The sequence below is a fragment of the Aphelocoma coerulescens genome, chromosome 2 (assembly GCF_041296385.1).
Source record: "Aphelocoma coerulescens isolate FSJ_1873_10779 chromosome 2, UR_Acoe_1.0, whole genome shotgun sequence".
Classification (NCBI taxonomy): Eukaryota; Metazoa; Chordata; class Aves; order Passeriformes; family Corvidae; genus Aphelocoma; species Aphelocoma coerulescens.
Window position 1 is genome coordinate 69789497 of NC_091015.1, and position 15534 is coordinate 69805030.

Here is a 15534-nt window from a genome sequence, read left to right on the forward strand (position 1 = left end):
TGGACATGGGCAAAGATGTGCAGGTGGAGCAGGGGCTGCCTATGGGCATCTCTGCTGCAGCCAACTGCTGAGGTGACCTTGAGGCCATGGGACACACCAAAGGCATCCCAAGAGCAGGTGGGGAAGAAATGATTGTAGCCAGCTGGACCTGTTTGACAGAAGGGTAGGCTGTGGGTTAAGCAGTCCTGGTTCACCTTCTTACCTGTGTAGCTGATTACTCTGGTAAGAAGTTGAACCAGGACTGCTGTTTGTTTATTTCCCCACTCTGAACTTTGCCCATTGTTTACAAAGCTGTAATGGCTGTAATGAAGAAGGGTTCATGTATCTCTGCCAGCTGCCAGGCTGATTCCTGCTCTGGCATGTTTGTTTTAGTGTTTTTTCTCCACTTGTCTGTGGAGATGGTAGCAGTCCAAGTACAGAGAGGAGTCTAATCATCAGCCTGCATGGTCCTGGTTCCTGCTCCTCAGTGCAAAGCATGTGACTACTGCCCAGGGATGGGCTTGTAGGCTTGGGCATGTTTGTCAGAACTCCTCCTTGGAAGTGCAGAGGGTGTTCCACTCATGCTGATATTCACTGTTCTGTTTGCAAAGCCAGGCACAGAAGGAGAAAGGAAAAGTGGTGAAGATGTGCAATAAAACTGCATCTCCTATTAACGCTAGCTTGATTCTGTCCATCAGCTGCCAAAACAGGGGCTCACCAGTGCTAGAAGGGGCCTGGAGGTAACTTCTGCCTCCAGATGCAGTAGGGAAGAGGACAGCTGATTTAGTGATAATACATTATGGTAGGAATGGCCAATTTCAAGACACTTAAGACCCACTTACTTGTTTTATGAACAGTACAGTGAATATTTCTTTTTAATCTCCCCATGGCTGTAGTTGTAGAATGAGATTTATAATGTGATAATTGAAGGGAATTTGGTTACCATAGGGATTCACTTCATCCTTATGATGATATTTATTGTGCAATGTGTTCAAGGAGTGACTTAGAGCTTATCTGCAGTTTGGCCTATGTCTTGCAGGGACTTGCTAGGCTTGCTTCTGTGCAACAGCATTTCTCTAATGTAGAATATAAAATAATTTTAATACTTATCTTTCAAAATCAATTGACAGAACAGCAGTTGGGAGACTTGCAGCAATCTGCTATTTTTGCTACTGCAGTAACTACAAGTGAAGCACCAACAGCTGTCCTCCTCCTTCTCCTCCTCTTCCTCCTCCTCCTGTAAAAAACTGTAGAGGTAGCTAAGGCTTGTCATGAACCTGGTCCATTGGGTGGTTCATTCTTGTGTCCTGTTGGTCCCAGTGTCATCCTGATAGGAATATGGCCATATGGAGTCACTTGTAGAAATGGGGCTCTGCCTACTTTTATAAGTCAGTGGACCTATTTGCAAAAACTAAACCTTATATAATAATTTTTACTACCTGTACCAACGTTAAAGTTAAAAGCCCTTTGAAAACATCCCATGTCTGTTCGCCACTTTCATCTTGCTTAAACCATATCCAAAGATACTACAGGAACATTTCTTATCAGATTTCTTAATCTAAAATAAATAAAAGTTCTCATTATGTCTGGAGGTTTGAGGACTACCTTGTCACCAAAATGTTAACTGCTAGAAGCTAGTTCATAACTAGGTGACTAGAGCTGCTCACATAATCAATTTCAATTCTCCTACAGCAGATGTCCTAAAGAGATTAATTTAGTCTTTAAAGATCTGGTGTGAAACTTTGCTTCTCTTTTCTGAATGGGTAATGTAGTTCTAGCAACTAGAGGTTTGTGGGTTTTTTTTAAATGGGGGAATTTTGCCAGTCTGTGTGGAAAAATAAATGCACCTGTTCTTTTTCTCCTCACTTGAAATAGAGGATTGCTGTCTAGCAGTGAAGCAGTACTGTTTCTAGGGTAGGCTCTGGTTTTACACCAAGGGAACAGTCCTTCTGAGCTTCCTCTCAGTTACTGTCTCCCAGTTACTTTATCTCCCAGATAAAGAAATCTACTTTGATATGAAGCCTCACAAGGCTCATTCTTATGTGACTGCACTCAGACCTGCAGGTTGTGGAACTTTTCCTTGATGATGCAAGACTTTCTTCAATCACCTGTTATCACCCCAGGTTTAGATAAATTACCTCCCGGACACTCTCCTACTGGAGTCTTTCTGGGTCTGCTGTGGTTAGATGTTCGTGTGCCGGGCAGGGTGCTATGCTGGAAGCAGCAAGCACCTCATGATGGTACCACTACCAAAAAAACCTGCCCCTGGCTTTTTAGAATATCCTGAGACCTGAAGGGTCCCTCCCTGACACTGACTGGCACAAGATTTTGGGCAGCTGCTCAGCCCAAGGAGTTCAGCCAACCTGTCATTCCTCCTTCTACCCAGTGTCTGGTGTCACTGGTCAGGTTAGCTTACATCCATGGATTAACTCCTGAACAACTAGGACGTTTTTCAGTGACCAAAACTGGACTGTGTTCACACAGAAACGTGCTGTAATTCAGAGTTTTTACCTCTACAGTTTCAAGTAAGGGAGAACAACCTAAGTTAAGGCAGTTGTCTGTTTCCAGTTGAGTACTTTAGAATATTAATATTGTGTACAATTTGTCATTGCATAGACTTAAGAGCATCCTGGAATAATTCAGGAAGCTAACCTGGAGATCTGGTGCCAGCCTGGGCTGTTTCTTCTGTGCAGGTAACTATTACTTCAAAATACCTATTTTCTCAAGATCACTTCCCCATGATTTCTCAAAGTACTTGTATTTACATGAACAAAAATTGGCGTCCTAATCTGGGCTACTCTTATTTGCAGCTTGAGGTTTGTTTAGACTGTTGTGCTTAAGGAAAAATAATGTGCTAAGGGCTCCAGGGAAAGTATGGAAAGAAGTTGGTATAACTGCCTGATGATAACAATGCACAAATGATATATGAAATATGAGCCATTAAATAATAAAATATGTTTTAAACAATGCAGTTTATACATAATTGGATTGTTCTACTCTCTCTGAATGAGTCAGATGCAATGAAATCAGGAACTTCAGAATTGTAATCCAAAAATCAGAATTCAAAACATCCGCAATGTATTTTTAACTTTGGCAGTCAAACTATCAGGTCTGTGTAATGGAACAGAGCTTTGTTCAAGTAGCAGAGCTGCTACTTCCTTGTAGGAAAGTCCCAACGTTATCACTGGTCACCTGATCTACATAGGAGGCTGTTTTGGATGTTGATACGATGGTACTCCAAGAATGTCTTTGACAAATACATTCTGCAGTAATGTGCAGGTTCCTGTGCTGCAAGAACTTGCCCAGTAGAAGAAATGGTTGCAGTTGAGCAAGGTGCTGCAGGAAGCAAACAAAAGGCTTCTGAAGCCCTGAAACAGGTATTTCTGTTTTTAATTCAGCTCCTTTTCCCCTTTAAGACTCACAAAAAACATTTGCAGTTGCTGCTATAGAACACAAAATAATACATTACTCAGGTGCAGGAAAACCCGTCTCATTTCCTACCTGTCAGATGAGCAGCAGGGGCACTTAGAAGGTAGAAGGAAGCATGTCTGGGGTAGTATTATGGGGAGCCCAAGGAACAGCTTTGAGGACAGCTGTGCAGCCACTTGGACGCATGGTGGATGATCCATCCTTTTCAGTGTGGCTGAATGAGGTGGATGTAGTGTCCATGCTGTCATTCTACACACAACATCTGTGTGCAGCACTTGTCCTCTGCTGGCCCTGTGCGAGCAGCTGTACAGACTCCCTGGTCACTTTGGGTCTCCCCTGCTTTGGGTAGAAGATACACATTTTCCCTCCCCAGCCACTGCAGTTCTGAGAGCCACAGAAATCACAGAATCACAGATTGGTTTGGGTTGGAAGGGACCTTAAAGGCCATCTACTTCCAACCTCCCTGCCATGGACGCCTTCCACTAGACCAGGTTGCCTGAAGTCCCATCTAGCCTGGCCTTGAACACTTCCAGAGATGGGACATCCACAGCTTCTCTGGGCAACCTGTTCCAGGGCCTCACCATCCTCACAGTAAATAATTTCTTCCTAATACCTAATCCAAATCTACTCCCTTTCAATTTGAAACCATTCCCCCTTGTCCATGAGGTGTGACGGAATTTTCCGTAACTCCTGGGGAGCAGGACCCGGGGCGGCAGCTCAGCGCGGCCTGCGGGAGGAAGGCGCCCAGGTGCGCCTGGGTAAGCCGAGTACCCTTCAGGGTCGAGCCGCCCGCCGTGTCCGGGTACCGCCCGCGGGCGGCAGCCGGGAGGAAGGGGAGGAAAGAGCGCGGGCCCGATGCGGCGCCCGCTGCCGCCGTTCTCCGCGGGAGGAAGGGGCGGCCCCGGCGCTCATTGGCGGAGGCGCGGCCGCTTGCGGTGCGTCACGGGCCGCCCTGGCCGCCGCTGCCCGCCCGCGGAGCGGCGCCGGGGGATGGAGGCGAGGGCGGCGGCCGGAGCTCGAGGAGCAGGTGCGGGGCGGGCGGCCGTGTGTGTCCGCGGGGCGGGGAGAGCGCGGGTGGGCGAGGGAGGCGGAGAAGCCCCCTCGGAGACACGACCCGGGGACCGGGCGGAGGTGGTGGCGGAGCCGCGTGTCCGCGCCCTGTCCGGCCGCTGGCCGCTCTCCTCCGTGATGGAGTGGCGCGGCTGCCGTGCCGGGGCTGGGCTTCCCCTGCGGAGCGCCGGGCTGGGGCTGGTCCTAGGGCTGGGGCGGCCCCGACCCGCCCGCGGTAGGGCGGTGGTCCGGGCTCGCCAGCGCCTGGCTGGTAGCGGCCGGAGCCGCCCTCGGCAGAGCCAGACTCACGCTCCGTCCCTTTCCCCAGGTCCGGGCCCCGCGGGAGAGGGCGCAGCCATGGTGCCGCATCCCGGCCAGGAGCCCGCCCGTGGCTAGAGCCGGCCCCGGCCGGAGAGCTGCGGCGGGGCACCCTCAGCCTGAGGGCATCCCTCAGCCTGAGCGCCTCCCCGCGCGCCCCCGGCATGGAGCCGGGCGGCCTGGAGTGGCTGCTGGTGCCCATGCAGCAGCTGGTGTCGTGGGGCGCCGCGGGGGCCATGGTGTTCGGCGGCGTCGTACCCTACATCCCCCAGTACCGGGACATTCGGCGGACCCAGAACGCGGAGGGCTTCTCCACCTACGTCTGCCTGGTGTTGCTGGTCGCAAACATTCTGCGGATACTTTTTTGGTAAGTTGGCTGTGTTTCTGCTCCGTTCTAAAGGTGCTTGCTTGCTCGCTGAAAAGCTTTGATTGGAATATTTGAGGAAATAATGTTTTACGTACATTTTCCCTTCTCTCGAAGATCTAAATGCCGTCTTTCTATCAGTGTGTGAGTCTATTTTAAGTAGAATGAACTGGGCTCGTGAGCATGGTCTATTCCCCTTGCCAGATCTGATTATCAGTGCTCTGATTTCCAAGATGAAACTTTTTAACTTGTAAAGAAACTTTTTAACTTGTAAAGGGATTTATGCTAAGTCGGGTCTTTTTTCTTGCTGACTGTATTTTACGTTTCTCATGCTCCCCTAGCTCCATATTCAGACTGAAAGCCTCGATTCCACACACTTATTCTAGTGTCAAGTTGGCATTAACGTCACTGGAACACTTGCCATATATTCTTGCATTTTCCTGGGATGCCAGCTGTCTTCAGAGGGGCTCACTTGTAGATCTTCATGCACATCTACAGATGAAAATACTCATTCTTGGATAAGCAGGCAAAAGATGTGCTGCCTTTCAAAAGCAAATTTCTTTTGCTTTCAACACCACTTTCAATACTTAAGAGCAAGCTTGTTTCCATATTTAGGTCTTGTGCTGCTGGACAAAGAAAATGTTATTAGGGCCTGATTTCTGTGAATCAGGGGTATTAACAGCTTGCTTGTTACTTTTAATTATATAGATGCTACACCACTGAGAATCTACTTGGGAAACCAAAGACGAAATGGTCTGGGCAATTACTGCAATTAAGGACAGTTATTCTGTGATTCTGTTTTCATACAAAATAATGCTTTGTAATCCATAAGGAACTGATAGGTAAAAGGCTGGATCCTTTTGTTGGTTTCTTGTTTCTTTTTAAAGAAACCTCCTCTGACTCTGTATAATGGCTTCCTGGATTCTGCTACAGCAAAATGCAACATGTGAGTGCTGTCCTAGAGTGGCAAAACAGGAGACCCTTTCAGGCACCACAAGCTGGCAATCAAACAGAGGAATCATCACTAGATCAGAGCTACTTGTTGCATTGGACCTGTATTTTCCTGAGGAGAAATGTATAGAGAAAGCACAGAGCAGAAGGAAAGTAGAGGAACTGGCAGGAGGAGGAGAAGTGAAAAGCCTGAACTGACAGTTTGAGAAAGAAAAATAGTCATATTTTTGGGTTTACTGGAGGTAGTCAAAATATACAAATGACTTATATCTGAATGGAGATGCTGGCAGTTTCTAGGTAACTCAGGTGAGTGCGTGCATCTGTTAAGTGAGACTCAGACTATGGAAGAACTGAGAGATCTTTAATTTGAGTTGATTTTAAGTACATCTAGTTAAAAATGTGCAAAAGTATAAGTACTGCAAGTAATGAAAAGTTATAATTTATGTCAATGTTGAAAGATTTGTCAATACCTCAAAAGAGGGAGAATGCACTTCTATTGCTATGAGTATGGAATTTTTTTAATGTGAGTATTTAAGCCATATAATAGTATCACTCCCTGACACGTGTAAGCGCTCTGTAGGCTCTGGTCACCTTGGAGCTTAGCATGGAATGGCTTCCCAGAGCACGTGCACAGGTGTGTCTGGCTGCAGGGGTAGTGCAAGGCTTGCTGCTGGCCAGTGGTACAGCCACTCTGGGGAAATACTGCAGGCAGGAGCCTACAGAAACTTTTCTGTCTGTACTTGCAATGAATTGTCTCCTAGTTCTGCTGAACTAAAAGATGGAACAGTACTTGCATAATGATAATTCAGTGTTCTCTGGGAGAGAATATTTTGCTTGTCTGCCTTAAAAATTAGGCATCCCTGGTAGTTAGTTATAAGCACCAGTAAGTCATGAAAAAGCATCGAGGGTGGATGTTATCCTTGGGCCATCTGTATGATTAGAGGAAGACTGTAGAGCAAGAGCCTACGATTTCTGTGAACATGGTTAAAATGCACCTACAGAGCATCTTGGCAACTCAATTTTTGCATTATTTGGTTAATGTTACCTATGGCCAATGCATTATCTGGGACACAATGCTCTCGATAATGACATAAACAGCAGAATTATTTTAATTGTGTATGTAATATTCTTTGGCAGGAATTAGAAGGTTTTTATTTATTTTGTTTTAAATTTATTAAATAATTTAATCCATTCTGGTGCCAGGACAGAACTGTTCATACAAGTAATTTTGTTCTGTATATAATTTTTTTCCCCAAGTACCAGTTGACATCTCCATCCCTTTAGCAAACCCAGTATTACTCTTAAGTCTCTCTTCTGAAAACTTTGCTGCCATATAGCTGCTGGTTTCATTTGGTTTCTCTTAATTTACCCCTAGTTATTAAGCACATGATTTGAGCCAGAGTCATTTTTCCTGACTTCCTCTCCACCCTGATCCAAAAATAAGTACTTAAACTGTTAGGCCTTAAAAACTTTGAAGTTTTAATAGTGTTGCTTTTCAGGACTTATTATTTCCTAGGGTGGCTGATGTTTCTACTGTTTTTTGTTTGTTTTGTTTTTAACTTCAAAGACATTTCTGTATTTTGTTTCTGTTGTTACTTCCAGGTTTTCCTTGAAATTTCATGTATTGAATTTGAGGCTCACAAGGACAGACTGTTCCAGCCTTTTATGCCATGTTGCTTCTGTATTTTTGCTCTTGAGTAGTGCTGGTCTTTCTGTATTTGCATTACTCATAACACACCCAGCCCTCCCACCTTTCCCCGTATTTCCAAAAATATGGCTTTACTATACTTTGTTTGCCTCAGCTATGGGGGCAATTCTCTCGCATTCTTTTTGTGGAATGACAGGTTCCACAGGTTCTTATAACTGTACTTGTTTATTTCGGGGGCTATCTTTTTTTGGTTTTATGTCTGGTTTTGCAGTGGGTTAAGTTTGACCTTTCATCTCCCCTCCAAACAGATAATTTGCTTCCTAATCTTCTTGGCATGTTGTATGTGTCAACAGTTTCAGCTGGTGGATTGCACTGTGACAGTAGCCAATGAACAAAGTACTACTGAGATCAAGGGTAACAGTCCTTTTTCGAGTTACCTGTTTTCACAAATTCCGTTTCTCTAATTAGACTGTCTCCAATGATAAGCCATCTTTTAAAGTCAAGAGGGCTCCGTGCAATGCCTCTCCTCCTCATCTTTCTTACATCTAATCACTTAATTTCAGGGTGTGCCCAAAGAACTTCCAGTTTGCTAGTGATGACAGTAACACAATATCCATTTTTCATGCTTCTTTCACACAATATCTCAAAGTGTCATCTTTAAAGAGTTGTTGCTGCTTTTGGTTATGTGTGTTTGGCCTTGCTGTGTTCCAGCAATCTGCCAGAACTTTGTGTAAAGACTTTGGGAAAGGATTGATCTGGAAGAATGAAGACTGGGTATGGATAGCAATGGACATCAATTGGACGTGGTTCCACTTCAGTTTGTTTATGCACATATGGCTTTTGTTTAGGAAAAGGAAACCAGAAGTTTGGCCATTTTTGAGTCTTTTGACCTTTTAAAGAGAATTCTTTAAAAAAAATGGAAAAGAAGGGATTTTGTGCTTACAGCATCACACAAGGGAGTCTCTGTTTACCAGTGAGAAAAGTAGATTTTGTGCTGTACTAGATTTGGTACCAAGTTCACTTTATTTTTAGTAGTAATCTACTATTACAATTTTATCCAACACGTCAAAGCAATATTTATTTTGGGGTGCCAGTATAGCTGCTGGATATGATTTATGATTGCATCAGCTGCCCCTTTGTTTGTACTACCACTGTCAGTACTGCTTCTCCTGTCTGTCTTCTCCAGCCCTGCAGGTCATTGTTTCTCTAGACTGCTCAGCCCGGGGAAAGTCTGCACTGTGGATAGACATCAAGAGGCAGTGCAGAACTCCAGGTCTTTGTAATTCTGGTGCATATGAAAGTGTATGACCTGCTCCAAAAAGATCTGATAGTAATTTTCTTCCCTCTACATTTTTAATTAAACATTTCATTACCATTTTTTGGTAGCCTGTGCCTTATGTCTTATTACACATTCTTGAGTTAGCTCTGTTTTCTTGCTCAAGGGATACCCTGAGCTTTGAGGTGATTAATTATCTGTTTAATCTGTCCTAGGCTGTTTTGAAGTTGTGGGATGGTTCCAGGGTGCCCCATGGCACTAGCTGGGACCAAGGTGCACACATCTTCTGGGTTCATGTGGCCTGCAGGCTGCCAGCTGAGTAGCTTTGCATCGTCATGGTCGAGAACAGGAATGAGAAGGCGGGTGAGAGTTGTGTAATCGGTTGGGGGTGGAGGATGCAGAAAAACTTACTTGTGAGTTCTCCCTCTCTTCCCCCTCTCTCTCTTCACCCTTTCTTTTTAAAAACAGAGCTTATGATGAGATAAATTACAGTTTCTTCTAATATTAAAATCAGAATAAATAGCTAGAGGAAAAAGAACGATAGATTTCTTAGAAATCAGCTGTAGACATTTTTATATGTATCTCGACTAAGTGCAGCCAAAAGTACTTATGTTACCCCAGAAGTAACTTCTGCCATCCCCAGAAGTTTTTTGGCTTTTTTTTTCAGTTCTGCATTTTGTAAAATGGTTGTCATCCTCTAATATGGTTTGTATATTTTCCAAGAAGGCAATGTTCTTTCCAAAGGTTTTGAGCTGGAATTCCATGGGACGCTGTCCTAAAACTCATACAGCAGTGCCACAGAAATCCAAAACGAGAAAATAAAGCCATCCAGTTTTGTAGTTGCTCTCACAAAATAGTTGCTTTAAGACAAACTGTGGGAACAAGTTCTGACAGCCAGGGACAGGATGGAGACTATAGAGTGTGTTATTTTTGAGCAAAGGTAACGCTCTACCCATTTCACATCAGTTGACCTGAAACAAAAAGTCTTCTTAAAATAGCAATATCAGTAGAACTGGGAGCTCTCTGTGCTGGAGTCAATGGAATAAGCTGCCTGTTTAAGAACAGAGGTGTAAAGACTCAAGTATGGAGCTGGAGATAATTTATAGAGAAATGGTGAACTTGCTCTTGTTAGGGGTAGATTCCTATGTATTTATTGTGCTGTAACAACTACAGTGCCACTTGTGCACCACATCCCTGCTGTCTGGTGCTGTTCTGGCTTCAGAAAGCGAAGCAGTGATGTCTGTTTGAAGGACTTTCTGTGAGAACAAGAAACTTGTGCTTTTAAGGCTTCTGTTACTAAAATGGATCTTGCCAGCTTTTACCATGTGTGGAAAGTGGGATGATGCTTTAAATCAAGTTGACAGAATGACTACAACTTTGAAAGATTGCCTTATGTATGGCCTGCTGCTGATCTTGCTCAGATATTGTGAGCAGAAGTGTTATACAATTCCTCCTCCTTTGTATGAGTGCCAGAGAGCAGGGATAAGATGCGCTACATTTTTGTGCAGAAAGTAAAGTAGAATTTTGTATGCCCACATGAGGAGCTTGGTATGAGATGTTCCATAAAGTCTTGGAAGTTTACATGCCAAGAGGAACCTCATATCAAAAGATCCTGTTGCAAAACTGGTTTGTTTCTTCTTCCTGCTTAAATCCTACAGGTTAAGTTCTGTAACTGTGCTGGATGACTTTCAGGACAGCTGCCACGCTGCTACCCTGGGCTATCTGTCGTGATCCTGGTGGTGTGTGGTATATCCTGTGTGCTTTCCATGTTGCCTAGGGAGCTGTAACTTCCCAAAGAACTGAAAAAATTTATAGTGGCCAGCGGACGAAAGCTGGAACAGCATCCAGGAGTGTAGGAGGAAACAGAGTGGTCAGGATGATGGTGATCTGGCTGCACCAACAGCAGTCAGTTTCTTTTCAAAGATGTCTTAGGAAAAGTGATAAGAAAACCTTGTATGTTTGGTCTAGTTTAGGCTTCTTTTCCACAATTGGCATTTGCTGTTTCAAGTAGGCCCAGGACTGGAATAGCAGGATTATTGCAACAGAATTAAATTGTACCAATGGAATTACGTAGTCTTCTCAATGACTATTTAGTCTCTGCTCTGGCTTGAACGTGCACTTCTCTTGTCTTCATCACCCTGAACATGCATTAGTCATTTGAAGGCTATGGAAACACTAATAAAATGTAAGCCACTCCCTCCCCTTATTTGCCTATTTGACTAGTACAGGAAATAAAGAGTTCTTTTGTTTTTACAAATGAAATAAACAGTGGAAAAGCTCTTTGTCTCTTTGTAGTCTGACATAGGAAGTCTGAGTTCCTTGAATACCACAAGTGTCACTGTTCACTTTATTACTCAACATTGTAGTTACGGGATGAAAATGCAGAATAACAGGGGTGACCCCTCACCCCCAGGACTTCAAAGCTGTTCTTTTCCACAAGCCTGTTCTAGTATCCTAAGGCTCTTCATCTTTCTCCGATAAGGTGCTTTAATTACCTTAATGTTCCTCCTCTCCTGGCTCCTGCTTAAGCAGAGACAGGAATAATGTCTGCAAGGCAGAAAGGAAGCACGCTTTCCCTGCACAGCTTGCATCCCACAGTGCTCCTGGCTCAAGCTGGCCTGAGGAGTCTTAAACTGGATTAGTGTTGCTTTGCCAGGCCCTGGTATCAGTGCAAAGTAGGGTAAGCAGCTCGGAGTGGTGTTTGTGTCCATGATCCTGAGAAAAATGGGTGTTCTGGCTTTACTTTTACAGCTTCAAGAACCCAAGAGTGGTCCTTGATACTGGTATTCCCTTCAGTCTTGCTGCCCAGGTAGTGTGGTGTAATCCATGTGGTGTAGTTTGCTCTGCCCTGTTTGTCTCCATGGCAGCTGTTTGTTTTCCTGTATATGTGATCTAGTTTAGAAGGTTGTGTTGCCTGGAAGACTCATTCTGGGGTTTGGTATTTGGGGAGATAGGTTTCACATGAGTATGTTTTGTTGTATAACTTTTGTTGTCTTTGACTGGATGGTTGTGAAAAACCCTACAGGTGGTGTGCATTGTTTGAAATTCCCATAAGAATTTTTAAATTTCCATTTTAACTCTCTTGTGTGTTGTGAGTTTTGTTTTACCTTTTCCCCCCCTAGTGTTTAAGGGGAGAGGGTCTGCAGCAATACTTGAATCTCATGACCAGTTGTGATCAGACAGCAGGTGGCTATGCTTATTTGTGTTTGTAGTGAGTGGGTATTTATACTGCAAGCAGTGTTTTGTGAGGCACCCATTAGTGAATGACCAATAATCTCATCAGCTGGGAGAAACTAACCTTGCAGTAACCTGTGGCTGGATTTACTGTCATCACAGCTTCTAACTTGTACTGCTAGCTCAGCCCCCTCTTAAATGCATTACTTTATTTTTGCATGCAAATACATTTGTAATTCAAGATGGTTTTTCTAAACCTGATGTAAACCGGTTTATAGTTAACTGCTCTGCAATTCTCAGTAAGTCTTTCCCATATTTTTTCTCATTCCCTGAGTAAGAGACAAATATAATAGTATTGAATTCCAGTAGATTAGCGGAGCTTTGCCACAGTCAGCAATACAGGCTGCATGAGCTCGGGAATCATGAGTCTGGGACATAGGCTAGGCCAAACTTTTGTTCTTTTCCCCTGCATTTGCAGTGAAAGCCTTATCCAGAGCGCACACTGCCTATGATTATGCTTATCAGTTGTGTTCTTTATTTCCTTCCCCATAGTGTCCTCCAAATTTGTTACAGTAATGGCTCCATGGACACTAGAAAGAAGAGGAGGACTAAGGTCACAGAACTGCTATTCCTGCAGTAGTTACTGGTGGGTCCCTGGCAGTGGTCTGGAGGCTCAAGGTGTTGTACTTTTCCTCAGCTGTATGCCATTAGGCAGGAAATACTTGGCCATTTTCACTGATGTGGGCTGCTTGGCTCTTCTGCACAGGAAGATTTCCAAGGAAGCTAGTCAAGGACTTTCCAGTCTCTCTCCTGTTCCTTATTAGTTGACTCATAACAAAAAAATCTCTGGTGAAATAGCTGCAGTGGAAATGCAGTAGTGTGAGAGAGCATGATGGTGAACCTAGCTGGTTTATACTAGCATGGAGCTCTGTTGTGAAAGTAGCTCAGGCATAACAAATCACATTTTGCCGGAGTGCTATGAAACAGGAGCTGTCAAGAGGAGGGCAATAATTGCCTGTGAGCGTGGCAATTATTGAGCATGAGGACTCTGTCAGCATGATGTGGTCAAAGACTGACCTTAGTAACTGTGCTGTTAGGAAATTTAGAAAGCCTGTGTGCCTTACAGTGTAGGCAAGGGAGCTGGGGAGGACAGAAATGTGTTCTGAGCAAATCTCTTCCTCAGCATCTCTGTCTTCAAGGCATAAAACCTGGCAGAACTGAGCACAGAGAAGCAGCTCGCTGTGATGTGTATGTAACCCTCCTGTTGTAAATGCAGTGTGCTTTGAGGGCTGCACATAAGCTTCCACCCTTTACCCCTAATGCACATACTGAGTGTGTGGTGGGGATTGCTGAGCTTTCATCAAGTAATGTAGGAAGAGGAGCTTGGAGCATTACTGATCTCCTCTGAAGGGTTCTCCTTTTCCTGTGGCAGAATCTTGTGCAATCACTTAAGAGTAAGCTCTTCAGTCAAGACTGGCCATAATCCAAGTTCACCCACTCTGTTGTGTGAAGGAAGTGCTCAGAAGCTCCCGTCACACATCATCTATACTTCCTTACTTTCCCAATCTTCGTCCAAATAAGACAGCAATTGATGAAATAGCTGGTCTGTTCTTCAGACCTGGCTTTTCCACTCAGATGTCTAGACAGGGCTGTGGGTATTTACTTCTTTATAGGACAAGAGCTACTGTTTTTATGACTTAATTTAAAAATGAAAAATTGAGAAAGAAAAGTCTTGCACAGAAGTCCATTTGAAATCTTTGGAGTGTGTGTGTGGAGAACACACATAACTGGTGTTAACGTGGCATAACTCTCTGGTCTCTCTGTACTGACTTACTGTTATTGAATGTGCTTCTCCTTTCAAAACAATAGGTTTGCTGCTGGCTTTTGAAGCAAAGACTTAAGCTTCTTCCTTCAGTATGTCTGGGATCAGTCCACTGGGATGTTGAAATAAGGTTCTCAGATACTAGATACTCCTGCTCTGAGCTACTGTATGTGCACCTAGGTTTGTCTGGTGACTCTGACTTCCTCAGCCTTCCATACTTGTTACTTTTAGCATTTTCTTTTCCAAGTGCTTAGATGTTTTACATATTTTCTTTTTGGTTTTTAGGTTTGGAAGGCATTTTGAATCCCCTCTTTTGTGGCAGAGCATTATCATGATCATTACAATGTTACTGATGCTGAAACTCTGCACTGAAGTTCGTGTTTCCAACGAGCTGAATGTGAAACGCCGCTCTTTTGCAGGTCAGTGATGAGAAATGGCTTTTGTAGGATAAATATTTTTGAAAGTATGGTGTGCTGTACTTAGTACAAAAGTTCTGTCTTAATTGCAATCCAGTCTCTCCACTGTAGCACTTTCTGAAAGTTTTTTTTTTTTGAAACTGCTTGTTTTCCAGATAAAAATGTACAGCTGAAATTTTATTTTTGACAGGTTTTGGTTCAGTCTAGAAATTGGAGTTTTCTGTAATATTTCATACTACATTCTGAGTATAGAGCTGGTTGTTATGCTATTGTGCTAGCCTGGATTTTTTTGAAGATCTTGGCTGGAATAAGAAGTTATTTTCTTCAGCTGTTCTTTCTACCAAGTTCTTAGTTATGATCATACACTATTATCTAAATGTTGCAATTGCAAACATTTGCTTTTGTAGATAATAATTTTCTACTTACCTGAGTTACTGACTGTCAAAAAACCAGGTTCTTCTTATCATAGTTGCAAAACTATCTCTTTTTGTGTACCATTTCCTTTGGCTTTAGTGTGGGATTAGTTGGGATTTATGGGAATTTTCCCATAATTTTTATTTTGGTTAATTTTGTTAATTTTTAGGTGTTGATAATTTCAGTTGGGCCAGACTATTACTCTCTATTGAATAAAATGTTCAGTCTTTGTGTAAAGTCCTTGCTATTTTCCCTGCAGATAAGAAATGTGAAAGGGGGGGTAGGTTTTTGTTTCTCTGTGTTGACTTTGACTTACAACATTCTATGTAACAGCTTATTACCAACAAGAACAGAATTAACACTGTCAACTTTCTGTCGGTTATTTTGCCATTAAGGGTGTATAATTTATTCTCTCCATCTGTTCTCTTCCACACTCCGTAATAATTGAGGGTCTGATCCAATTCCAGATATCCACAGCCGCCATTAGAAGGCAGCAGCTCCTGCCTGTGCAGTAGGGTAATTTATCTAATAGCTAAGGAAGCTGCTTCCATTCCTGCTCATTGTGGAGTGTAGTGTGAAGCTATTCAGGTAAATGAATTCATGTGGAAGAGGACCTGCACTCCAGCTTCCAAACACAAGCTGTTGTGTTCACAGGGGTCGTCAGTCTGGCAGGATGAATGACTTAAAAGCTAT

General features: G+C 43.6%; 1 protein-coding gene across 2 annotated transcripts in view; it reads left to right on the plus strand.

Moving 5' to 3' along the window:
- The first annotated feature begins 4330 nt into the window (after positions 1 to 4330).
- SLC66A2 (solute carrier family 66 member 2) overlaps positions 4331 to 15534 on the plus strand; it is a 65192-nt gene continuing 53988 nt past the window's right edge. For both annotated transcript variants that reach the window (XM_069007952.1, XM_069007953.1), the window contains exons 1-3: positions 4331 to 4435; positions 4787 to 5143; positions 14297 to 14430. In XM_069007952.1, coding sequence (XP_068864053.1) covers positions 4941 to 5143; positions 14297 to 14430 — 337 coding nt within the window. In that variant the 5' untranslated portion in view covers positions 4331 to 4435; positions 4787 to 4940. The remainder of the gene's footprint in view (positions 4436 to 4786; positions 5144 to 14296; positions 14431 to 15534) is intronic.